The 18706-nt window shown below is 42.8% G+C and overlaps 1 protein-coding gene across 13 annotated transcripts in view; it reads right to left on the bottom strand.

Moving 5' to 3' along the window:
- The window catches only part of EPHA5 (EPH receptor A5), a 198401-nt gene that overhangs the window by 42977 nt on the left and 136718 nt on the right, over positions 1-18706 (bottom strand). For 7 of the 13 annotated variants that reach the window (XM_087735579.1, XM_087735577.1, XM_087735570.1 and 4 more), the window contains 3 exons: positions 10321-10445; positions 7364-7523; positions 3183-3288 (listed from right to left, as the gene is read on the bottom strand). In XM_087735579.1, the coding sequence (XP_087591705.1) occupies positions 3183-3288; positions 7364-7523; positions 10321-10445 (391 nt within the window). The remainder of the gene's footprint in view (positions 1-3182; positions 3289-7363; positions 7524-10320; positions 10446-18706) is intronic. The other 6 variants (XM_087735580.1, XM_087735571.1, XM_087735582.1 and 3 more) reach the window with 1 other exon arrangement.

Here is an 18706-nt window from a genome sequence, read left to right as displayed (position 1 = left end):
TTGGTTTAGGGCCAGCTGCCAATGGGAAACGCCAAGCTGTTATTTACATTCGTTCAAAAGAAGCAAGAAAACTGCAGAGATACTTGAAAGCAAAAAAGGGGGAAGAGGTGTGGAAACTTCTGCCTCCAGGGACCTAGCAGAAAAAAAGACCCTGCAGAGCCCAGCAAACTTCTGAGTCCTACGGCTGGGAAATTACCTTCCGAGCTGCCGAGAGCAGGAGGACATCCCCTTCTACTACTGCAGGACTGCACTCGAGCTCCTGCTTGCTCCAGCCTGGCATTTGGGAGGATAGGCGCAGATGCCATACAGCATCCTAGGGGGGAATATCCTAATTCTGAGGTGCCCAGGGCCTCCCAGGGAGCCTGGGAGCAGCACGGAGCCAGCAATGAGGAGCCTGTTTGCAGGAGCTGGCCAGGCTATCTCCTCACTCCTACAGAGCAAGAGGGTTTTTCTCCTTAGCTTTGCTGCTGGGCCATACCTGCTCTCCTACATTAGCAGAAAAGACAGAGCCTGGGCTTTGCACAGCTTACTCGGCATGGAAGCAGTGGTGATTCCAGCTGGAGCAACTCCTGGAGTTCAAAATGTCTGTTTTTCTAAAAGCAAGTATGGGAAAGAATTAGGAAAGGAAATTTAACCCCCTGGAACCAGGCACTGGAACAACATAACCACTCCAAAGATACAGGAAAGTGTCTTCCAGAAACAGGTTAACTGCTTCAGAAAGGGATTATCCCATGACTTGGAAAGCATTTATCGTCCCTGCAGTGTCACAGCAGGAGAGTCACTCCGCGAATTGTCTCAAAATCATATGCAAGGCAAAGCAGCATGACTGACACATTTCAGCAGCATTTCTGCTTCTTCCAAACAGAAGCAATTTTTTTGTTTTGCTTTGTTTAATTTCAAATTGGCTGCCAGCTTTCTGGGCTTATGGGGTTTATTTTTATGTTCTCACGAGTCACTCAACACACTAGACGGGCTTTAAAATTCATAGGAACTCAAAGCGGCTGAGAAGCTCCATGGTTTTGAAGCCAATTCTCTAACTATTGACCAAACCTTCATGCTGGAGGCTTCTCCACCACCTCCAGCTGAGGGACTGGGTTCTTCCCAGTTTAGGGGAAGGGTTGAAAAGATAAAGAAGGACCAAGAGCTCAGCTCCCTGTGCCTGCCCCTTCCCATACATCCAGCGTGACACCATGGAGAAGCTCCTGGGAACCTGCAGCTGCCCCAGGGTCCACGGAGAGAGGTGTGAGTACAAGGTAGGAGGATCAAGGCAGCAGCAGAGGTGGCAATGAAACTCTAGCCAAAGGAGACAAGGGCTTTTATAAACATGCCAAGAGATAAAGAACTAAGAGGAAGCACATCCTGGAAACCCCATTAGCGCAAAGGACAGAAACACATAACTAATGAGAATTGCTGACAAATGGCTCAGGCTTTGCAACTGCTTGCTTGGACCAGAGAGGGTAGCAGCAGAAAGGAGACCTGCAAAGGCACGTCCTCCCCAATGGGGTCCCGAGCACTTGCCAGTGACTGTGGGAAGAGCAAGAGCTGCTGGCTGCCACACAGTTGCGATTCCTTATGGCCACTTCCCTCCACCTGCAATTCACCCCATCAGACTCCTCCTTGCAGAGGTGCCTGGCTACATCCGTAGCTTCCCTACAGCCACACGTGCATCCTCCTGTTTGCATCGATACAAGCATGCATCCAGGCTGGGGGAGGCCAAGGTCCGCATCCCCCCACTCTGTTTGAGGAGGGAATTTGACTCAAAACCTCCAGCCTTTAAAGACAGACTTGAACTCCTGCCTATAGTGTTCAGAGCCAAGTCTTTTTGGCTACAGCTTTCCTGTAGCCCCTGGTGTGAATGGCCTGTAGCCATTCACCCCCCAACGCCGCTGCATGCTTCTTGTGCAGACAGGAGCATTTACTTTCCCATTTTTAAGCCCAACAGGTCACTCAAAGCAGACAACAGGAGCTCGAACGGCTGAGCTGGAAGAGTCTGTCAGTCTCTGACCTTGAGCGGAGATGAACACACTTACCTTTTAAGACAGGAAATAACTGTGTTCTTCCATGGTTGCCGTAAGCCTGGGGACAGAGCTGCTCAGCCTGGCTGGATTTCACCACATCGCATTCGCAGGCTGATACCCTACCTCCTCTGGGAAATAAGACCCTCAGCCAATACATTCAGTATCAGCGCAATTCCTCTGTGAGTATCTTGTAACTACTCTTAACACTTACAATATCCGGTAATTTACAGCCAGCTTGCTAGACCCGAGCTTAAGACAGACCTGTATCGTGAAAGCAACAGTGGGCTGATGGGTACCTTAGAAGCATAAATGTTTACTTTGCACTGAAAATAAATTTAGCCTTAGGATGTTGCATCATTTGACTACTGCCATTAAAAAAATGTACTAATACACATGTAGTATATGAAAAAACTGCCTTGTGTGCTGGCTGCTACACAAATTTAGTGCTGCAGTACAAACTGATCCTGATACAAGCCAGATTTTCCCCCAATACCACAATCCCTTGTTCACCAACAAGTACCATCAACTTCCATTAGAGTTGTCAAAGATGGTATAGCTCAGGCTTTCATCACTTGCCTATGTTTAAGCACATGAGAAGTCAATGGGATCGCTTGATGGTTTGAAGCTGAGTGTCTCCCTCTGTGGGGGGATCTCTCTGTATAATTTACTAGCGCGTGGGGAACACATTAGTGTCCTACACATGAAAAATGAAACCCAGACCTGACCAAAACTTGGGGCGTTTGGCCATTCAGCTGGGTTTCTTCTCTTTTTCTTTGCAAGTGTTTTCCTAAAATCAAGTTTTCTCTGTGAGCAAAGCCCATTGCGAGCTCTGAGTGCAAACAGATGGGCTTCGGGATATTTTACCTGTAATAACATGTTCTGCTTATTTTTAAAGGAATGTGACAACACTCCGGTGAGAATCAAGTTGAATAATCAGGGCCAGTCTATACAGAGATGAAAATCATTGAGAAGTGAAATACATGAGCCTTTGCCATTCCCGCCTGTCCAAACAGATCAATCAGCCCACCCTCACACTGTTATACAGAGCTACCACTCGACAGCTCTGTTCACATGCTGCTTTCACCTAAATTGCGCTAATCAGCCGGTCAGATAAAAGTTATTACAAAAGTTGGAGAACTATAAATACACAGCTTCTTCTCTTACCTTCCGCTGAGAAGGAAACCGATAACAACAGCCAGCAGAATGACTCCCACTGTTACAGACACAACAATTATAGGAATCTGGCTCTGGTCGCTGGATGCAGCTACTGCTGAGATGAGAAACAGAAAATGGAGATTAAGGTTAAAATGATAGTCAGCACTCACATGAATCTTTCTAGTGAGGCTGCCAGCAAGGTTCAAGTCTTACCAGCTCGTTTCTTCTTTGCGTTTTCCCCCTTTGCTGTCTGTTTCTAGTTTGGAAGGGGAATGGGTGGAAAGAAACCAAACACACATGCAAAACCCAAGCCAAAAACCCAACAAAATCGCATCTCATCGCTGAATTCAGAAACCAAAGTAATGCAGAACGCAGCCTTTGAGTTTGAGAACTCAAGTTTGTCTTCCTGCGTTAGCTGCATTACCACACAGATAAAAGATGAAAACCCAACAGGTTCCCATTTACAGAGAGAACATTTATGGAATGCTACTGTTAAGAGACATGAGCAAGATCTCCGAGATAAACAGCATTACCTGCACTTCAAGAAGCTATACACAATTAAAACCTAACTCCTTGTGGCATCTATATCACATGGCCAGAAGGTGCCTTCTGTAAAACAGAGATTTGCTGAGACACATACGCTGGCTGGTCTTTTTATCGGCCAAGGGAAGCAGAACTCTCCCAGCCCATGCCTTGCAACCAGCCCTCCTGCCAAAAGGCAGGTGACAAGTCCTGTGCTAAAGATACCAGCAGAAAGGTCAGGAAAGCTGTTCGAGAACTGAGTTTTGCCACAGGTTAAGTAAGAGCAGGTGAGCAAGCTCTTGCAGCCTGTAAGATGGAAATGCTAACACCACTTGTATCTTGTTTATTTGCTTTGCACTGCAGGGGAAGGAGCCCATCTCTCCCCAGGGGTTTGCATGTGGACCTCCCCAAGCAGAAACCAAAGCCTCCTCACCCTGCCCTCTCTGCTGCCAGCCTCTTTAGCTGCATATATTTAACCACCCCGGGGTACAAATCTGGCTTCCTCCCTGCAAAACCAGCTGCCTGGTGTAGGCACCGCTGCTGTGCGGGGAAAAACCTCATTATAGCTCCTACCGTCGTGCCAGCCCCGGATGAAGCTTCATCCACCCCAGGGAGCAGCAGGAATCGATTGCACACTGAAGAAGCCTTTAACTAAATGATTAAAGTAAAAAGGGGTCCTTAGCACAGGATTAACTTTATGGAGGCTATAAAATAACTGAATATAGTCCCATATTAATTGTTAAAAGAAAAGAAAGACGAAAAGGCATGGCATTAAACATTGATCTGCAATGGGTTTCAAGTAGCTCTTCGTACAGGAGCTCTCCAGTGCTCAATGGTGAGCGGTGCGGACCTGCTACAGCACCGTAAATGATTTCAGAAGGATTGGCCCTGATACATTAAATATTTAATGTTAACTGCTCCAAATTCGTGCCATCATCTAGTGATTTTATTAGCCTCACGAATTTATGGAGGCTCCTTAAGATGATGTTTTATTGCTTTCTTGACAAAATAATTAAAAAGAAAAACATTTAAAGGAGAACATTAAGCTGTGACTGGTGTTTTTTTGCACAGCTCGAGGGATAGGGAAATGAGATAAATCCTGCTGTGATCTATGGCAGCTAAAAAGCCTGAATTCCTAAGCCGAGCTGGGACCTTGCTGCCATTTGAAGCCAGGGGGGAAACCTGCATCACCCCTCCTCGACTTGGCAATATGTTCCCTCTCCCACCTGGCTGACCAGCTGGATTAGCTCACCAATCAAGCCGAAAACCAGCTTTCGGCAAGGTTAGTTTTATCAGGGCTAGATGAGCTTGGTGGCATTCGGAAACGAGGACAGCAGCAAGGGGATACACCCAGCAACAGCTTCCACCCAAATAAAAAAACTTCCACTGAAAAATGTAGCCCTGGCTGCATCGCAGCACTTTGCAGAATTGCACAGGCAGGCAGCAGTACGTAAAAAAAACCCCAAATTTGGAAAAAGAGAAAAGTCCAAAACAAGTTACGGCTTCCCCCCATTTCATTTCTCAGGCTGTTTTTTCATATTTTCTCCAAGTGTATTAAAAATAACTTCACAGAAACCTTGCGAACTGGAAACAAAACCTGTTGTTCGGTCCAAACAATTTTGGAGGCTGTTTTTGATTCTCACAACAGTCACTGAAAGGTTTTCATTTGTGCTTGAATCAAAATAATTTGCTTTGCCTCTAACAAGAGGTTCAGATCTGAACTCCAATATAGCAGTGAGATTTCGAACTGTGCTTGCTTTCAGATTCTCTGGGATGTTCAGGAAAGCAGTGGGAGTCTGGTCACACTCCCAGCACTAATATTGACTTTATATAGGGCCTTGGGGGGAAAAAAAAAACCAAACCCACAACACTTTTTATAAGGTTTTAAATGTCAAACAGAGCTGCATTTTGCAAGACACTGAGGCTTACGTTGCATTTCAATTCTACCAAGCATTTAAACATCCCGTGAAGTCCTGCTTCAGCCAGAGCTCATGTCCAACAACGGAACATTTCCCAGCTCCCAAACTGGGGACCATGCAGTAGGTATTCCTCTGACTATGCTGGCAGCTCCTTAGCATCAGAGAAGTACCTACTCCTCTGCCTTTAAAGTGCTAAAAAGACTGGGGTGCAGGTGTGACTAAATGACTCAAGGGGTTTAAAGTGCTTAAAGATATTACCACATGATGTCCTCAAAAAATCCAGATTAACACAGATACTTACACAATGGGCTTTATGGAAGTGCCATTATTTTTGGACCAGGATTGTAGGTACCAATGGCACTGGATCAAATGTGCATATATTTCATGTATTATTTATTAATAGTCTGGAACACTATTACTCAAATGACTCTAAACTAGAAACTTTCCAGTAGCAAGAAAAATTTCCTTAGTATAATATAGAATAATTTTCGGCGTAACATGATTTTGTTGCTACTTATAGGGCACAATTAATGGTTAATACAATAAGAAATACATTAAATAGACCATTCTTATTGCATTAATGTTTGCATTGTGGTGCAATTTGCACTGTATTAGTTCAATCACTGGCTCCACAGCTACATCTGCACATGTATAATGATTCCTTTAAAATCTATTACAGCTTCAAAGGTAGCATGCATCGAAAAGATAACTTGGCATCTTCTTCTCAAAGATGATGAATTTTAAATGAACTGGAGTAACAGTAATCAAAGTATTGACGAATTTGAATTTCCAAGGAAAACATACAGAAAATTGGCTCTTTCCCACAGGAATGAACAGAGTATTTCTACCACAAAATTTCTCTTCCATGCAAACAGTAGAAAAAAATTAATAAATGACAGTTGTACAAACTGAAATAGAGAGGACATATTTTCTGAGGGAGAAAATTATCTTTGACAACTCTGCAAAAATTTGGTATTCGGGACAAAAAGAATTTCCCCACAGCTGTGCCTGAACACAGGGACACAGGGGAAAGAGCAGCTGAGCCTCTGCGTGCCTCAGGAGTTCAGGCTGCCACAGAATCTGCTCCAGAATCCAGAACTGGATGATCAGATTCATTAAAAAAAAAAAAAATTTCAAACCCCACACATTTGTAACAAGCCAAGCAAAAGTCCAGCACCTGCAGTGCACATTTTTCCCATTTCTGATCACAAGTCAAACTCCTTTCCTTGAGGCTGTGGCATTGAATGCCAACAGAAACCATCTTTCAACTTGACAGGAACTTACACCAAAGGACGCTAACGCTGGTTCAGTTCTCCCCTTTGCAGAGAGGCACCATTTCAGGGTTTTTTTCCCCCAGATGCAGATATTTGAGAGAGCTCAGCATCCTCTGCAGACAGCCATTAAGAGGTGTGGAGGAGCAGGTCTCATTCCTTCTGTCCCTCCTGAGAGAGAGGCCTTGTCCTCTCTTGCATCAGCTCTCATAAATATAGGATTTTTCTAAGCAGGGAACGCTATGAATTTCTGGAGCCCGAAGACCTCCTGACTTCACCTTCCGCCTCACCAAGTGAGTCGAGGAAGCAAGGACAGATGCGTTAGCCTGTCTAGTGCACGGTCATGATGTGCCTGATGTTGCCAAAATTAAGGGATGAGGCCAGCACAAGGAAGAGCTCTCTGCAAAGGTATCGATCCCTTGACTCATTCCTAGTAACCATTTCAGAGACACGGCTGACAGTAATTAAAAGGACTTACACACTGGGCTGGTTTCAAACTCAAATCTTCGGCTGAAGCCACCGTAGCCGGCAGCTGTCCGGGCTCGGATCTGGAAGATGTACGCTGACCCTGGTTTCAAGCCATCTGCCGTAATTGTCGTCTCTTTGGATTTGATGATGGTGTAGCTCGTCTCCTGGTCCTTTTCCCATCCCCCCAAAAACCACAAAGTTCAAATACAAAAATAGTGGCTCTCAGAGAAGACAGACTCTTAACAACCCCCACAGCAACGTTACAAAGCATGACTGAAATAAGCATTTTTGAGGATCTCTTCCCCGAACCCCCCGCGAAGGCCCTTTCTGCAGTACAAAACGTGAGATCTGATTTTCTCTTTTATAATGAATGACTCTAGGAGGTATGAAACAGAGCACAGGGACTTTCCACCCATAAATGACAATATGGGGACCAAACCAGCATCTGCAGTAGGAGCAGCTTTCCATTGCTCAGGATGTACATGTCCCGGAGCAATGGAAATGTTCATCCTACAAAGATCAATCCCAAGGCACAGGGAAGACGAAAACAGTCCCATTGCTTTAGAAAGGAATCTTAATTTATACCAAAACAATTTCCCAGTAATGTAATTAGGCTTAAAAAAGAATAACATATTATACATTCTACAACTTTATGCTGGTATTTCTAGAACCACGAATTAGACCTTGGGAAGGGAATAATAAACCAAAACTACAGGAAAATACCTAATTTTGCATTGTTCTTCTGAAGCAACGAACTTGGAGATAATTTGCTGAAATAAATCTTCATTTACATCAGTTTCTAATGCGAAAGAGTTTCAGTTCTTTGATTAAAATTTCGCTCAAATGCTTGGTAATTACTCTTAGAATTATTTACTGTAACACAAATCTAGACAAGAGCTCATAAATTAAGGACTACAAACTTGGAAACTGCTTTTCATTCACCATATCCTCTTAGATCCAAATTATTATGAGGTAAACAGGAGTTCTTAATAATTCCTACCAAGATTTCTGCATATCTCTTATGATCTGAACTGATTTTTCTTTTTAATTTAATGGGCAGCTTTCCATAGACAGTAATATGCCTGGATAAGGCCCTGGGAATCTACAAGTGTAGGATTACAGATTTTCTCAGTGAAGCCTGTTTTGGAGAAATGTGTGTGTGTGTATGTATATATATATATATATGCACCTTTTTTTTTTCTTGTTAAGGAGCAATTTCTCTTAAAGGAATGCAATCTGACAAAACTCACTATTCCAAAATATTTAATATAGATCACTCTTATTCCTTTGAAATAAACTCTGTGAATTTTCCCTTACAAAGGGCTGAAAACTAAGAGAATATAAATGACAGCAGCAACAAACAAGAAGGATTAAGGATGTCATCCCAAACCTAACTCAATGACTAGTTAAAAAGCAATAAGTGAATATTAGTTCACATCTTTGCTTTTATGTCAGCCCAGTTAGGTTTTCAATACACTGTTGGCTTCTGCGAACATTTAAACACTTGAGCTTTCCTACAGAAAACACTAAGCTTTGCTATCAGCCTGAAAGAAAGAAATCCAGACAGCATAAACTCGGACTGGCTGTAGCTACCTCCCCGTGAAGGACTTGCACTTGAAGAACTATTTACTGAAGCTATTTGAGACTAGTTCTGGACCGCAAATACAACATTTGAACACCCCACCCTGATTTCTCTGAAAACAAACTAAGTAAAACAAACAAATATATCGATTTTTTTGCTTTAATTATTTGCTCATTATCAAGGTTTCTAGAGGCTAAGCTTCCCAGGCCACTCCATGGTAAGGATTCAATGTGCCACAACAGTCATTCCAACAAGATAATAAAAGAATCAGTAATGGATTATTTCCAGCAACAGCATCTCCCGATTCTTGCTTAGTGCTTTAATCTTTTTGAAAACCTCAGCCCTACTTAAGCCACTCACACATCTTGTGCCCTTGCCCAAGCTCCCTCATCTGCAAAAATAATGTTGATTTTATCCTGATGCAGATTTCTGAAATTCTTTCCCCTGTTTGCATGGGTTGCTTGAGCAGGTCTCTCCCATGGTTAGAGAAGGGAGAGAGGAGGAGTAAGGACCCAGTCCTAGTTTGTGTTGAGTGGCTTCACCTGGGTCATAGACAGAACTAATAGAAGATCTTCTTCCATAAAATAGAAATTCAACCCCCCAAAAAAGAGAACTGTGACTCAATTTTCCTCTTGTTTTCATGTAGAAAGCCTGGCTGTTTCAGAAGAAAAAAGAACACCTTACAATCCCAGCTAAGGCAAGAAACTGCTATTCAGTCAACTCTTGCAAACCTGATTTTTGGAAATCTACACTCAGCTGCATCGCTCAAAAGATGCTACTTAGACAAACTGCATTTGTTACCATTTTCATTTAAACTGCATTAATTTTGCAGGAAGAGAACAAGTTGCCATTTGAAATGGAGACTAGGCGAGGCAAGCTTTGTAGGAAGAGAGAGTGTTTTCCATTAGACCGAGAGCAAGGGCTGGAAAACCCAGGCAAGCTTTTAAGCCAGGATGCCCTTCTTCACATGAGAGCAGATATTCTCTCTGCAAAACCTTTCTCCTCTCCTTACACCGCGGATGCAAAACCGAGTGAGAAACTGAAATACCAAAGGCAAGGGATAGCCTGATGTTTCTGGGAGGAGATGAATGCTTGATCCCCAACCCCTCCTATTTTTAACAAATGAGCAGGCTCTATCTTAATGTGATAAGGCCGGAGAGGAATCTGACACGCAGATTTAACGTATTTGTTCAAGAGAAGTGGCACACTAATGGAAAACAACACCCTCATTTCAAGTCTTCCTAATCATTTACTGCAAAATCAATCTGACATTGATTTATGCATAAAATCACTCCATTCCCTTCCATGACTCAAATAATTACAACTAAAAGAAGAGGACAGTAAAGAGAAGGTACTTGGGATGCTCAGCAATCAGTCCGTCACACCTTTTCAAAATATTTGATTTCGTATTCCAGGATGATGCCGTTGGGTCGATCTGGCTCCTGCCAGGAAAGGGAGATGCTATTTTTAGTTATCTTCCCTTTTTTCACACTACTGACTGGAGAAGGTGCTGCAAGACAGGAGAAAACAGAACAGACAAAAACCATGGTTAGTAAGATGGTCTACTCCTGCTGAAGTCAAACTCGTCATCGCATCCTCCAACGGAAGGTGATCCTCAATTACTGCAGATCAGCAGGGTCTGTTTTCACCCCAGTGGCATTTCCCATTTTTAACAACTGGATTCACGCAGATTTTCAGCAGCTGAGGATCTGACCAGCATCGCCCACCCGAGAAAAGTAACAACTTGAACTACCATCAGCAGCTTACACATCAATCTTGTCTTTTCAAGCACTTTTCAAACACATCAACCGCATAACTTGCCTTTTCAAGTGTGTCATGGGGCCATGTTGTCACAGCAGAATTACATATGGATTACATATTGCTTTTTTTCAGCTGCTTTGAAGGCATGCATTTTACGGAAGACCTTAGGTTACATAGGCTCCTTAACTACTTATTTTTTGGCTTGTGTAGTAGTTAAAGCCTAGACATCTTTCAGCCCCCTCCTTCCAGAACCGAGCAACAGGGTAGCAAGGCCATTACAACCTTTATAATTCAATTGCTCTCCATAAATATCGCTGGGGTATTATGGCTCACATAGTGATGCTAATTCCTTGCAAATGGCAACTGTAAAGATTTTAACGGCAATCACAGCTCAGAAGTTCATGGCGTGCTTAGGGAAGCTGCAGAATGAAAGCAGCAATACCAGCTCTGCTTACTATTTTAAGATGCAGCCCTGAAAGGTTATCTGCCCTTTGCAGCACACATGTGCATCAGAAACAGGCTTGATCCTTTGTTTTCAGTCCGATATCTGCAGAGACTTTTCAAGTCTCTCGGTTGCTGCCACCCCTGGCAGCTCCCTAGCAAAAGTTGCTATGGGCAATGCAACCCTAACACCCCAGGTATTTCATGCCAGAGATTAGGAAACAACACTGAGTGAAAAGGGGACGGGAGAAATTCAGTCTCTAATTTACAGAGCCAAGAGCAGCTTCTCCAGAGGAAAAATCAGCCCACGCCTGGCCAAGGGCCTTCGACTCGCCCTCTGGACAGGCCAGCTCTCGACAAGGATTACCGAGGGGCTGGGGAGACCCACAGCAAAGACCTTTGTGGCCATATGGGGAACTGAGTGCAAAGAGCAGTAGCAAATGACCACATTTTATCTTCAAAAAAAAAAAAAAAAGACTTCTATATGCAGGACTAGCTAATTATCATAATACTAAAAAAACCCAACCCATTCAGTAAAATAAAGACACAAATTAATTTTGCCAGGTCTGATCTTCAGCCAAAAAGAGTAAGGGAAGAGCTCTGGACAATTATCCCTGGACTGAAGGCTAGCAGCGAGCTTTCTCTTTTCAAGCAAGGTCCTGCACCTCAGTCTCTTTTCAGCCCCAGTTTTTCTCACTCCTGTTTACTAATCTCTCCCCCACTTGGCTCTTGGAGGATCCTGAAAGGTGTTGGCCATTTCCATATTGTTTTCTGCTGGAGAGCTGGCATCAAGCTGCACAGACAACGCTCGCTTTTTAGCTGTGCATCTACCACCGTGCTCACAACTGCTCCACTGAGCAAGGAAAAACCACCTTGATTTGAATGATGATCATGTTATTTATGTAGGCACTGCACAGCGATCACCAACAATTTTTCATCTGCCAAAGTCACCTTACCCTTGGCTGATGTCCTCCACAATTTTTTGGCCGATGTGAAGGCGAATAACAACCTAGATTCAAACTGCTAATCTGGTATAGGACTTTCCATTAATTAATCCCGGTGCCTAAATATGTGTTGTGCATGCATGTGCACAGCAAGTTGAATTCTGCACGTGAAATATACGGTCCGTGCACGTGCGTATGGTCAGATGTGTTAGCCCAAAGACACAGCGGGTAGTGAACTCCGTTAAAATGCGATGAACTTCCCTTCTAACGCAAAGGGAGCTACATGGTCTTCAGAGGCATCAGAAAACAAGTCTCACTGTGGGGTGGTGGTGCCAAATAACAGGCAATTCTACAACCCTAGTTAACGAGATGATACTGATCACGTCTTATCATGAGCCACTCAGATGTTATATATAGGGGATGGAGACACCATAGTACTCAGAAAAAGGGACCTGTGCCCCTCTGGGACCGTTCTCCAACACCCCCAAATCCCTGCAATGCCTATCCCAGGCTTGCAGAGCTGGCAGCAGAGGTCTGGCAGGATGGAGAAAGTCAGAGCTGAGCACTAAACCTTTTTAAACTCCTATTAGTTAAAAGCAAACTTGAGAAGTGCAGCGAGGGGAGACCTCAGCCCTCCCTGGTATTGAACACTTCTCAGGAAGGTGAAAATCACGCAATTCTCAGTGTCAAGGTTGCCTGACCAAATAATGGACTTTTCATCCACTTTATTGAGGTTTCCTGGAGTGTTTATAGGACCGAGGCTCACAAGTGCTTTAAAAACGAGAATGATGCAAGTGCTCCTGAACTCTGCTGCAAAATCCTTCCCTGGGAGGTTCAGGGGAGTTTAGCTCTTGTTCATGTGCATCAGCACAATACAACACAAAATGCACCACCAGCCATCCAAAAGTGCCTGTCAAACCCCCTACTCCCCTAAAACAGAGCATCTTCGTTAAAAAGCAGTACGTAAAAAGCTTTGCTAGTTAACAGCTTCATGGACTTAAATCTCTCACCATGCAAGTCTCTAACACGTTCAATCACGGCTCTGCAGAATGCTCTGCTCTACCGGGAAAAGGAAGGAAGATAAGAAAAAGAGTAACCCAACTCTCAAAGTAAATTAGAAAAGGAGTAACTGTATCCTTTTTGAATCTCCTTCAAAAGAAGCGTTAAAGTGTAACCATGAGATAGAGGGCAATTAAGTAAATTCAATAAATCCCAGCGGGCTGGGATGATACAGCAGCTACTCTGCATTCTCCACGTACGGAGATTACGATGCTCTGAACTGAAGGAAGGAAGGTATAAGTATTTTAGAGTTTTCTTTGTCAAACAAAATGTAATCCAATCCAGGCAAGCAGACAAAGTCTGCAATCATTCCATCTTAAAAGCCTGCAACTGGATACTGTGCTATATGATCTCAGGAAAATAAAAGGATTACTTGAGACTTGCTTTTCAAAGGTCACTGCTTCTACAAGGGCAGCATCCCTAATAGAAGCCAAGCCACAGAGCACTTCCACTTGGAGTACAACAGGTAAAAAAACAAATTCACGTAAGAGTCAAGATATATAATGTTGTAATCTCCCATGTTTCTTATGTAAGCAGGCAGAAGTCTTGTTCAAATCCCTGCCTTGACACTACAAAGGGTGGATGTACATCGTGAATTGTTCGCATGTTACTTTACAAGTAATCTGCACGTATGGATTAATTTCTCAGCAAGACACTCAAAATCAAAGAAGGATCTTACATCATTTATGTTTATGTTCACCATTCATGAAAACAGCCATGTGTGATGAAAGCAAACAGAAGATGTAACAAGCTGTGAAGTTGCTAATGTACATTTTTGCTTTCCTGAGACCAAAATTAATCAGGAAGCAAATAAAAGCGCAGAAAACTGGTTCTACCTTTTTTTGTTCTGTTTCTAACATTTCTTAAGAGCAATAAGGGGACATACCAAATAAATAAATGAAAGTTTCTGCAAAAGATGCATCATTAGTCACATCTGAATAACTACAGGAGATGATTTCATGAGGAATAGACCTTTTAGGACATTCTTCCTCTGCAACCTTTGATAATGGAATTAGCACTGAATTAGCCATCTAGGCACCAAACCCAGTATTTACAACATACTGTGCTGTGTCCCACTAACATCTAATATACAATGATGCTTAGTGGAATAAAATGTTAATTATGTTTTAAGAGAAACTAATGTTATCAGGTGAATGACCACTGCACCAAGATAAAACAAATAATCCAGTTTCTACATCTCATGGCCTATCTAATGCTCTCTCCAGCCCAATTACTTTTGCCTTGGTATTTTTCACTCTGGCAGAAACAACAGCTTAGCCCCACAGCCAGGGAAGTTTTCCACTTCTGATCAAAAAAAAAAAGAAAATACTACTCCCTTCACCCTTAGTGCAAAAACCAAGCCACCAGCCCAGGGTTTTCAATCCAGCTTTAACCAGGACCTTCTATCCAGCCAGGACAGATCCTCATTTGGAACAACCCAGAGTAGCCCGGGAAGAGATGCCGATTTACATGGGCAAAGGGGTTGGTACCTCTCCTTCCTTTGGCTCTCCAGGTATCTGGGCTGCAGGTCCCTTTCCAAAGACAACTAAGGCACCAAAGAGGAAGATTCTGCTGTTACCATCTCTGTCCTGGCTGCTGTTATAGACATCAATGACATAGATGTCTATAGATGTAGACATCACCTTTTGTAGACATCTATGCTATGGATTTTCATGTGTTTTTCATGCATTTGCAATTTCTTTTACCATGATTACATTCCTGCATGTGCAAACGTTTGGGATCTAACACTTCAGACCTCACAATGCACCTTGGGGTTCCTCCCTCCATGTGATGCCACGCTTCTTTTGCAGTCTGAATTTATGGCAGCAGATTTAAAAGCCAAATTCATGCTTGTGATTAAATCAATACCTTCACCTGTCATCATATTACCAAATAGTTATGCTATCATTAATGCACTTATAAAGCCAGGTTTAATTGAGGAAAATGAAACCTGTATCAGAAGAGTAACCACAAGACAAGTAATTCTGGTTCCACTTCAAATGCCTGGTATGCTGCAATTTTTCACTTGGTTTCTAATTAATGACATTATTGAATTTTTTTTTCTCAGGCCCTTGGTGACTTCAGAGTTTGGAGCAAGACTTGCGTTATTCACTGAGTCACACTAAAGACATGTGAAATTGCAGGCGGCTTCGAGCAGTAGATTCATTTCAAACAAGATACATACATTAGTTAAAACAGAAACACTGTTTTGAGAAGAAAAAAAAACAACTTCACCGTACTATCTCTTTGTATTTCTGTATAGAAACGATATACTTTTAGAAAAGCTCAACACCCAATGGTTCCCCTAAGGGTACTTTTACTGTGGAAATTATATCTGGGTCAGAACTTAGTGTTTAAGTCATAACTTGACATTTGTGCTGCCATTTTTAATATCCCAGTTTGCCTGATACTGGGTTTCAAAACTCTTTGTCCCTTGAGGACAAGCAGTTGCAAACCATGCCTGGCTAGTTAGGCAAACAGGTTGGATGCCAATTTGCAGGTGCTTGTGCGTGCTTCCGAAAACCGAGTCCAGGGAATGAAAGGTCTTTGGACTATGTAGCATTAAATGCCATTTCAATTCTACCTGAGATCTTACATGGGATTTCAATGATGCACAGGCCCTAAGCAGTGCAATTTGAGGCCCAGGTTTAAATCCAAACACCTTGCCAAATATGAGCTCAATCCTAAAACACAGTTCATATATGGAGATCATCTTCCTTCAAATGACTTTTCAAGGTATCTCTTGAGTAGATGGGGACTTCACACTGGTCCTTTTCACACGTCAAATATCAAAATGAGAACACAATCTTCAAATTTCCTTGGCAATGAATATATAGTGTTTCTTCACATCTTCACCTCCCAAGACAAACACCTGAGGTAAACACCAGGTCTTAGACCAATTTACAGTCTCTGTTACTCACCTCCATTTTGACTGCCTCTGAAACCTGAGAAGCCTTGATGTGTGCCTTGAAACAAAAGAGGTCACACAAGAGAGAGGAACCCAATTCAAGCACTCAGTGGCCCTGACAGAAGGCAGGGCCCCATTTTTGTAACATGAGTCCATGTCTAACCCAAGCAACCAGATATCTCATATGAAAAGAGGCGATCTTTCAGGTGGTTCCCACCCCAGTCCCTGAAAGATGAAATGCAGCTCCTTGAGCTCGACAGCAGGACATGACTTGAAGCCCAAGCTGGTCACAGAGCCAAGGTGCTCCCAGACCTTGCTGCTTCCTAGCTGGACACAGGGTTGGGTTCGTGCAAGGGGAAACCCAAATTGCTGCCTAATTCTCTTAGAGAGCCTGTTCTTTCTTTGACAAAGCTTTTCTAAGATAATTTTTTTTTCTCGACTTCTAATCCTAATCCTTGGACCTAAGATACCAGAAAAGTACCTATGCTAAAGGCAGAGAGAGCAGGATGGATGCTGTGGTTCTGTGGACACTAGTCACCCAATGCTTTTAATTACCAGCAGCCCCACTACAGAGAAGTGTTCATGGTTGGAAGACACAAAACAGAAAAAAAAACCTCAATTCATACTCGCCTTAGAGAGATAACAGAAGTAATCTGCATGCAATTTGCATTAGCACAGGGATAATGGTTAATCTTTTACTTCTGATCTGTGTAACAGCTCAGGAGATATGCCTGGTTGAGACTGGGACTGCAATGCACCAGTGTGGTCTACGGCTTCAAGATTTACTGTGCCCCAATACCCTGGTTCTTGCTGTAATTCCACTGCGCTAGCACAACTTGGGGTAAGGAGGGGTGCGTGCATTCACCTAATCAAGGCTGCCTTTTCTCTGAGCATCTCCTAGAGGAGGTTGCAAGGAGAGAAACAGAAAAGAGAAAAAACAAGGGAAACCAAGTATCTTCCGTGTAACAGCGACTAGCTAACATCACCTGATCCACCCATAAGGACCTACTGCTTCTTGCCACCAATCTTTTGATGAATACTCCATGATATTTAGCTACTCCTATAAAATGGTATTAAAAGAACAAATAGCAAGAGAGCAGCATTGCTGCGTGTACAAAATCACTACTCAAATCCTCATTACATTAACTTGTTATAAAAATGTATCTATAAAATATACTTTGTTATTAAGACTGATTACTGATTATTGATGCATAACTTATGAAAACAATAAAATGCATAGCTTTAAAGAGCTTGTACGCAGTCTTTTCCTCTTAATCAAAATATGGTGTTAATTATAAGAAAGCAGGGCTCAACACATACTCCTCGAAGGACAGTGGATGCAGCCAATGCAAGCTTTGCCATTCACAAAATATTTTGTCTTAGCAAAATATTGCTAACACTCACTGAAGTGCCTACCTTTGTGGAGGCAACCCAGGCAGGAGTAGCAACGTTTCACCTCCGGCACTCCTTTCTGTACACCCTGTTGCTGACTGCATGAATGTTTCCAAAAATCACTGCTTTCCCCACAAAAAAAGGCAAATAACTTCTAAAAAATTTAGCATAACGAAGCTACGCTGTGACACAGCTATCTTACATTGCAATTGTGACAAGATTACTAGCAGAGCCTAAAGATATCACAGGATCTGGGCACTAAACTATGGAGTCTTGCGACAAGACTACTTTGTCATTCCTCATGTGCGCACCACTCCATATACAACAGAGCCAGAATATTTAATGGAAACTATCATATATCAATACTGCATAATCTTGGGCAAGACTCTTAAAAGCACATGATTTCAAAAAATAAATTGGGTTCTTGCCATTTGCCTTCTGTTTACAGAGTTGTACAGACATGCTTTCGTCTCCTGGCAATCACAGATGCGAGACATGTACTCTTAAAGAGTGGAAGCTGCCTGCAGATTCACACAACTTGCAGGCACAGGGCTTTAGGAAAACATGACCAGATATCACAAGAGAAAATTGCAGGTGATAGGAACCCACACCCACACCCCCGGCAATCTTAAAAGTTGTAAATGAGAATAATGGCACTAGCGGTAGTTTATCTCCAGATAGCGTGAGCTAACTAGCACGGTTACCATTGGAAACGCCCACTGTTGGGATGTAGAGAAATGAGAAATGTCCTGGCACTTCAATCGTCCAGAAATCCTCCATACTGTGTTATTTTCATTTCTTTTGTGATTTCCAAGGAGACTTATCATAGACAACTGTAGAATATTGAGCACACTCATCTCGAGGGAGAGGAATTATTACCTCCAGCTTGTTCACTCAACAAACACATTCAATGCTTTATCAGGAACACCAATGTACGAGAATTTTAAGGACTGTCTATATAATGAAGGCTACAAAGGGCACCGTGCTCTGTAACATCAGTCCAGGTAATTTTTTGCCCTTGAAACCTGAACGCTTGCAAACGCTCACCTGTATTTTGCAGGGACTCCAAAGCCAGAGTCACAGGTACCGTGGTGCAAAATCACCTTCATAAAGCTACAGACTGTTTAAAGAACAAAAATTTTAAAATTGGCCCAGCAAGACTGGCCATGGTCGTAATTCACTGTTTGGGAAATTTCTTTCCAATTGCCAGGCCTAGCATACACTCATTTGTACTTACAGCAGCATCAGCCCTGAGTCCTCCACAGA

Source organism: Nipponia nippon, unplaced genomic scaffold (assembly GCF_047370975.1).
Source record: "Nipponia nippon isolate SJK-2023a ecotype South Korea unplaced genomic scaffold, ASM4737097v1 scaffold_6, whole genome shotgun sequence".
Classification (NCBI taxonomy): Eukaryota; Metazoa; Chordata; class Aves; order Pelecaniformes; family Threskiornithidae; genus Nipponia; species Nipponia nippon.
This window is presented reverse-complemented; position numbering and strand designations above follow the sequence as displayed.